Source organism: Hyposmocoma kahamanoa, unplaced genomic scaffold, assembly GCF_003589595.1.
Source record: "Hyposmocoma kahamanoa isolate Upper Pololo Valley unplaced genomic scaffold, ASM358959v1 86, whole genome shotgun sequence".
Taxonomy (NCBI): Eukaryota; Metazoa; Arthropoda; class Insecta; order Lepidoptera; family Cosmopterigidae; genus Hyposmocoma; species Hyposmocoma kahamanoa.
The window spans coordinates 8,888,730-8,897,050 of NW_020654289.1; the positions used below are offsets into that span (position 1 = coordinate 8,888,730).

General features: G+C 36.6%; 1 protein-coding gene across 3 annotated transcripts in view; it reads right to left on the bottom strand.

The window, feature by feature from the left end:
* The window catches only part of LOC113234650 (chondroitin proteoglycan 2-like), a 3,404-nt gene extending 645 nt beyond the window's left edge, over positions 1 to 2,759 (bottom strand). Inside the window, exons 1-2 of one of the 3 annotated variants that reach the window (XM_026470053.1) lie at positions 2,734 to 2,759; positions 1 to 767 (exon numbers count right to left, since the gene is read on the bottom strand). The exon at positions 1 to 767 is cut by the window's left edge and continues 645 nt beyond it. In XM_026470053.1, the coding sequence (XP_026325838.1) occupies positions 1 to 767; positions 2,734 to 2,740 (774 nt within the window). In that variant the 5' untranslated portion in view covers positions 2,741 to 2,759. Of the gene's footprint in view, positions 768 to 1,948; positions 2,050 to 2,733 lie in introns of those variants that run through there. The other 2 variants (XM_026470052.1, XR_003310808.1) reach the window with 2 other exon arrangements.
* Positions 2,760 to 8,321: the final 5,562 nt, after the last annotated feature.

Below are 8,321 nucleotides of genomic sequence, written 5' to 3' on the forward strand. Positions count from 1 at the left end.
TCCTGGACAGTTCATTATTACTGGCCGTCCATGATTACATATGTGATACTGATTGCAATTTCCATGAGCTACAAGTGTACCGTCAGACCCATCAGCAGCGCAAATTTCAGGGGCTTCGTCAGGATTACAGTTACAATCGCCGTTGCTGTCTTCATCGTCATTACTGTTATTATTGTCGTCGTTTTCACAATCTGGAATTACCCTTTCACCACAATCTACATTCTCGGGCCAGTCGCACTGTTCGGTATTAGAATTGTACAATAAGGTACCTGGACAATTCATTATTACTGGCCGTCCATGATTGCATATGTTATACTGATTGCAGTTCTCGTGAGCTACAAGTGTGCCGTCAGATCCTTCAGTGGCACAAATGTCAGGGGCTTCGTCAGGGTTGCAGTTGCAGGAGCCACTACTGTTTCCGTTGTCATTGCTATTATTTTCTTCACTGCAGTTTTCACTGTTTTCACAAGATTCGGGGATAACTCTGTCTCCGCATTCTACATTTTGTGGCCAATCACACCATTCGCGATGGGAGTTGTACAACAAGTTAGCAGGACACTTTATAGCGATGGCTTGACCGTGGGAGCATTGATAATACTGATTGCAATTTTCGTGAGCTATAAATGTACCTTCAGGTGCACTGGCACAAATTCTAGAGGCTGTACTGCCAATTCCATGGTCGTTATGGAAATTATCAAAATTATTTCTTGTATTCGTAACAGTAGCGCTAGTGTATGCTAGAATACAGATTAGTATTAAAGTGTTACCTGGAACAAAAAATAGCATCTCGTAAAACACACATCGAAACTCTTTCTCTGTACCTCAAAACGAATAACTTTTTATAGAAATTAGTGGAAAAAAAAATCTCCACATACAAGCTTTTATTCGCTACGATTCTCTGTGAATTTACATATTTGGGAGCACATTTACACTAAATTTAACAATAGTTGTTAATGTCATGCCTACAATAAACACCTTTTTTGAAAAAGTTGGCGTCGACTCTTTCGATAATCATTACATAGGTACATTGCCGCTTTATTCATCGCTCCGTAAGTCGCAATTTTTTGTAAAAATGATGGTTCTATTATCTCAAATTAAGATTTTTATTATTCAATAACTATACGAAAGCATTTTGGAAAATGGCTTCCAGCGTTACAAATTCGCAATGGTCTTAGTTCAGAGGGGTGTTCAAAGTTTGCGCGTACCTACATTGTGTCTTGTGGGTATCCAACACAAGACACTGTACGCGAAAACCTTGAACGCCCCTCTGAACGCACCGTTGCGAATTTGTGGCCTAAGTGGGTAAAAAGGATCGTTAAAATTGATACGATAAATCGTATTTCGTAAGTCCATTGATTTAAAACCTAATTTATACAATGTGTTGATTTGAATTCACATATTTACAGAGGTCATTCTAAAACCCAAATTAAGGAAACCCAAATCACTAAAAAAAATCGAAATAAAAAATCCTATACTTATTCTTTATTTAATTGCGGAAAACATCGATTCGCAACCACGGATCCAAAGGTCATTGACTTGCACGACACGTGTTGTTAAACTTATAGCGCAGCCGGAGGAACCGAGGAAAATATTGCTGTCTCTTTCTCTCTCAAACGCAGCGCACGCGCCTGCCCTAGTGCACTCGCTTACGCATAAGGACAAAATGGGAGTTTTCTAGAGAGACTTCTAGTAATATATTAGCTAGTCTCTCACGAAATGCCACGTGGCTTGTCATGTAAACAAGAGTTAGTGCAAAAAAGAACCGCTACCAGGTTCACCAGAACTTGCATTATCGTAAAGTACAAGTGCGTGACTATTCTTAAAGCATGATGTGAAACGTGTTGTTTACGTGGAGGAGGAGATTATGAGTGTTAAAGAATTGCGTGGAAAAATCGTCTCTGCTTTCAAAGTTGTAAAGTCAAATGTGCTAAATTGCAACAAAACTCACGTACAAATCTTCACATAGCTGCTGGTGGCTCCGGTACGGAGGCAGCCACCCGGTGTGGAGCTAAATACTTCTAGCAATACTTTCATGTAACCTAAAGTTGGTAAGTGCCAAATGTAAGTAACAAAAAAACTTTTCTCAGTCAACTTTTCTAATGAATGTAAATAATTAATAAATTATAACAATCATAATTAAAAAACAGGGAAATGAAAGCTCGAGAAATATTACGTATCGCACGGTGAAGCGAATGGCGGGGTCACTGCCCTCGCGCGGTGCATACGATTTAGGAACAATTTTGCAAAACTTTACCAGATACAATTAGTCAGAATATTGAACAGAATATTTTTGATGATTTAGTATTATTTCTATTATTAATTTATAAATATGGCTAGAATGCAAGTCAACACCTGTGTGTTAATATAGTGTTATTATGATACCTATATTGTGTATATTTTTTTAAGAAATAGATTTCTCAAATGGCGCTTCGGCAAAAAATTGTTAAAAACCAAAAACTAAGATTTGCATCAAGCATATACAAAAATTCGTAAAGTCCGTTGCTTCGTTCCGTGGCTTAGTTGGCATAGCGTCTGCCACGGTTTGCTAATAATTAATACAAAAATTACTTTGTTTATGAATTGAGCGGCAATTAAGGTTTAATAACTGAGTGTTTAAATAATGAATATACATTCATATATTGTACAATAGCGACAAAAACAATTGTAAGCGACAAAAACTGATTAGGCTTTACATTCATAGCTCAAAAACAATTACGTTACGAGCGTACTTACCAGTCATGTTGTATCGTAGGTATACCTCATGTCTTATTGTAAATTACGTACCAAAAGTGACAGATATAAAAACACTGGTTCACTATTTATACCTTGCGACGCGTTGAAACAGATTAAATCGATTAAAATTATCGCCATCATAAGATGTCCTTTAACAGATAATATGAAATAAAAAGCCATTTTATACATATTTTTATGGTGAAAGATTAAAATAATTGGCAAAGAGTAAGTAAGTTTACTTAAAGTTCAAGATAGTAATAGACATACTGTCTGTTTCAATGTTTTGTTTTTATTTTTTATCATTCCGGGATTTTAGAGAGAGGTGTTCGCTAAAATCTACTCTATGTTTATTATGCATACAATTAGATTGCACAACGATAACATTAAAAACGTGAAAATATTTACGACTGTTGCTGGTACCTGAAAATAAATACTTCCAAATAGGATCAATATCTTTAATGTTATTTATCAAAAATCGAATCATAGCTATAATTTATATCATCAACAGTAACAACAACTCTAAAGAGATTTATAAATCGAAGTTTGCGTTCGACTAAGCAAAAATGGCGACCAGCTAAGCAAGTGTTTCGTATATACTAAACGACCTTTGTTGGCAAGTAATTACGAAGTATACTGGGTTGAGAGTTTATCGACTATAGTTTTTTCTTACTAAGTTTAATTTAATTTCTTGCTTAAACTTAGCTTGCTTATTCGAAGTCAAAGTTCGTTTTATAAAACTCAGCCTTAGACTACTCGTCGCTAATGCTGAATAAAGTGCAATTATATCTCAGTTACCTAACGCATACTAATGTGAGTTGTTGTTTTGATATGGACATTTGCGATGAGAAGGTTGTGAAGATTTTTTACATCCCTAAATAGTGGTAACGCTAACATCAGTTTTGACATCAATATTCGTGTAGTCAGTCAGAGAGTCAGAGTCAGTTAGAGTTCTTTAAAATTCTATTGCATTTTTTTGCATTGATGAGGTTTCTTATAGACACTTGTTTGTCTCAAAGGCTACAATGAACTTACTTACAGGAATAATACGCATCTTATCATTTAATGGTAATCATTTAAATAGTCATCGATTAAAATCCAATTTAATGATAAAGGCTGTTGTTGCAAGCGGAATAATAACGTAGGTCAAGTACACCGCAGTTCAATGACTTTACTCGCTTCTTTAATAAATTGTTTGTTCCCTGTCGGTTAGAGAACTGTGGATAACGTTGCTATTCACCAGATTAACCTACATTGTACATTAGAGGACGTCATTGGCCACATACGTTAAGGTATTGCACATCTGTGTTCGCGAGGTACTCTTTTTCATGACTACACTGACCGATAGTCGGGTAAATAAATAAATAATAACGCGCATACTCAACATAGCCCCGCACTAGGGAAACCCTGTGTCGCGGGTGCCATGGACACACACATAGACAGCCACAAATTACACTCAAACTCACGAGAGAAATAAATGTACGCCATACAAATATTTCTCCCGGCCCGGGAATCGAACCTGGGACCTATGCGTGGCAGTCCGGCATGGTAACCGTTCGGCCACAGAGGCAGTTGAAGATGGTCAGTCTTGGACACGAGCACCTTGAGAAACCAGCATTAGACGTCTTGATGATAATTCGTCGACTCCTCGCCAGACTGTCAGAGGCAAACCCCGAGAACATCCGAGAAGCGTAGGGATTTCGCGCCGTCTAGTCTCGCGCTCGCCTGTCCTGTCCAAGGATTTCTCGGGCGAGAAAAAGAACGTTGTCACATTCTTGCCTAGTATTTTTTTTTCGTGGGTAAGTCCTCCTAGGATTACCTCTCCGAATTATGCAGGACTTCTACCGGCTAAAACCTCACGGTGGTCTTCTCGGGTGCTCTAGTGGGAGGGATCCGGGATCGACTTTGTGCACCGGAATCCCCCCAGCATCTAGGAGGAGCTACGTCCTCCCCCTCCCCTCCTCACGACGAAGCGAACCACACCACCTCGTCGTCTTCCTCAAGGCTGCCAAACTTACATGCGAACGAAGCCTCCGCTCCGATCGCCCGCAGCGGCGAAGGTGCGTCGCTGCCGAGCGGGATTGGCCCTCTCCCGATCACGCTCGGCTATTATATATTATATATTCCGTGACAGTCCTTAACACTCTTTTGTAGTTTGCTGCTATTCTCATTCAACTTTTCTCACTTGTGATCCCAAAAGTAATAAATCAGGCTTGGTGCAATCTTGAAAAAGGCAGGTGCGATCTGTCAACCAACGCGCTCTGCGTTGGTTGACAGACCATACAGCCAGGCACTGTCAACGTATAAACCATGTTTCAGACATTTGCTCTTTATTCCAAAAACTTACAGACATAATAATTTAAAACGTTAGTGTAAAACTGCCGTGTGGCAAAATGGCTTATATAGTTGATAATATTTATTTTATTTTACTTTGTTTTACAGTAATTACGTACTAGTTATAGAGGTGCGAGACCTCCTGATACAAGTATTTTCATACTTAAAAGAAGGTCTCAACCTTGTATGCAATTTTGTTAATATTTGAGACGACGTAAAGTATTTTTATTTTATTATTTTTATTTTATAGTTCAAAAGTACCTACCTACCTACTAGTACCTACTTTTTAAGTTGCATTTGAAAGAACTTTTACCAAACTCGGAACTTTATTAGATTCAGAGTTATACCTATGTTAATTTTAAATGTTCGTTCTAATTTTTATTCAGTCGTATTTGGAAAATACATTTTTCACTTCTCATGCTCTAAAAGTACGTCGTCGTAGTAAAGTAGATTGAAAAAAAAAATACCACGAAAACTTCAGAAGTTTGTTTCGTAATTTTGTTGTAGAGCATAAAAAATTTAAATATTTTTCTTATAGCAATCGAAGTGAAAAGTAAACTTTTCACCTTAAGACTAAAATTCAATAAAGATCCTCGGAGTAATGGACTACCTCGCTAAAGTTAGAGTGCCCAACCACAGCGGGTGTATATTAGCTCATCGGTAAAAAAATTACTTTATATCATCATCGAGATCTCATTCCTCGAAATCTCAAGGAGATCAGAAGTTATACTCAATTTTTATTTTCTAGTTTGTAATTTTATGAGGTACCTTTATAATCGAGATATTATCAAACGAGATGGGCCTTATTAAAAAAAAAATGATTTTCATTAACACGAAAATACATTCTTGCAAAAAGTGATGGGACGAACAGTGGTGTTCAGAGCTCTAAGTTGTAAAATTGGCACTGCCACTGCGCCCGTCAATCTGAAACATAAGCTAATAAGTCAAATTGCCTTTACTTAGCAATGCTACAAAGCTAATGAAGCTACGCTGCGCAATCTCGATGGTTTCTAGATGTTGCAAACAGACATGTAGAATGTATAAAGGTGACGTTCTTGTTTTCTTTACGAGGTGTCGATTTCGTGTAAATCAAAATAATCTTTATTTCATAGGTAAGCATTATTACACTAGAAATCGTCACATTGGTTAAACTCTACCGCTCATTCGTAAGGCAGATTCCCCCAAGAAGTGTGAGCAAGAAACTCTAGGGGTTGCGCTCTTTGTAAACAACATTTGTACGCATGTAACTTGCAGAAATGGAGGTCAAATGCACACTTACATTAGAATAAAATCTGCAGCCATCGCGATATTGCCTATTCTCAAAAAATTACGTAATATAATTATTTTGAAACAGAATAGCAAAATTGGGAGAAAGAAATCCGTTACTTTGCAACATTTTCGTGTCTTGTTGCAAAGAAATTAATTTTCGGTTTTAGTGAATATTTATATAAAAATACAAGTTGAAACGAGTTACTTCCTTGTGGAATGTGATGTTAGTGTCTATTTTAAGTTTGCCTGTTCTATTTTTACAGCCATTTACCGCACATTTCGTCATTTTTAGCAAAAATTTTTGAGCTGTTCGCGGTGCAATTTGACCTTGAGCACTGACAGCCCGCCCGCTCGTGTAGGCCCTTTGGGAAGCCTCTAACTTGCCTCACTTAGCGTGGGCGGGCTAGGTTTCTAAGCCTTAGAATAATAACGCATAGAATGATAGTTTCATATCAAACGAACTGTCACAAGTGAGGCAAAACTCAAATTCATGTAGGCTAGTTTTAGTAGTAGGTTAATTTTCGGTTTTAGTGAATATTTATATAAAAATACAAGTTGAAACGCGTTACTTCCTTGTGGAATGTGATGTTAGTATCTATTTTATGTTTGTCTGACGTATTTTTACACTCATTTCAGCACATTTCGTCATTGTTAGCAAAAATTCTTGATCTGTTCGCGTTTTAGATAAAAATGACGAAATGTGCGGTAAATGAGTGTAAAAATACGTCAGACAAACATAAAATAGATACGAACATCACATTCCACAAGGAAGTAACTCGTTTCAACTTGTATTTTTTATAAATATTCACTAAAACCGAAAATTAACCTACTACTAAAACCAGTCTACATGAATTTGATTTTTGCCTCACTTGTGACAGTTCGTTTGATATGAAACTATAATTCTATGCGTTATTATTCTAAGGATATGACTATGACCACATACTATTCCATGGACATTTGTGTGCAAATACAAGTATAATGGGCGCCTATAATAAATATAGAGCAGAAATATTGAAAAAACGATTGACAATCGATTTTGTAACATATTAAAAAAGCTTGTTGTTAATCGATAGTATAACTTATTAAGATATGATATAACATAGTTATAATGCCGTGAGTCCGTGAGTTAATCGTGGTCCCAATTCAGACCTATGAGCTGTTCCGAGGAAAGAATAGTTAAAAAAATATAGTCGCGTTAAGAACCTCCTCCTTTTTTTAAGTCAGTTAATTATTGCCCCGTATTATCCCTCATTTGTTAAATCGGCATTAACAATGTAGATGTTCAAAAGTCTGTACAACCTCAAATGACTTTGGTTGATTCCGCATTACAGTGAAACTGTTTGATCAACACTTTGGAAAAAATATATAGTAAAATTGACGATGTACACTGATAATTATACAGTGTGAAAACACGATTCCTAAAAATTTTCACGATAGAAAAAAAACACAAACTTACCTCGAACTTTTACAAGAAAACCGCTGTATTCAATAGGTACTTTACATATACCGATGATTATGATATGAAACAGAACACGTATACGCGTACGATATACATTTTTTAAATGGCTTTAATTACGTTTGTAAGAAATAAATTCTGAAATAAAGCTAGTGTTCCTGCTACTCGACTGAAGCAAAATGAACCGTAATAGTACTGGAAAAGTTTGAATTCGAGCAGAGGTAGTACCAACTCTCAAGTCCTGATAAAATTTTAAGCGCAATTGTTATATTTACGTAATTTGCCTATTGAAATTTTAATACGCCCGTGTATTTCTTTTTAGTGTTTAGTAGACTGTATGAATGTGGATAGTGTCCATTAAACATGAGTGACCAACACCGAACAAAATATACCTATTTAATGAGTTCATAGCGCAGCGAGTGAAGCTTTCTTGGCGTCCACTCAAATTCCACAATTTAAGAATACGAACGGAATCACTCATAAAAAAATCAAAATCATTTTTTATTTCAGATCATATATCCATAGATGTTAG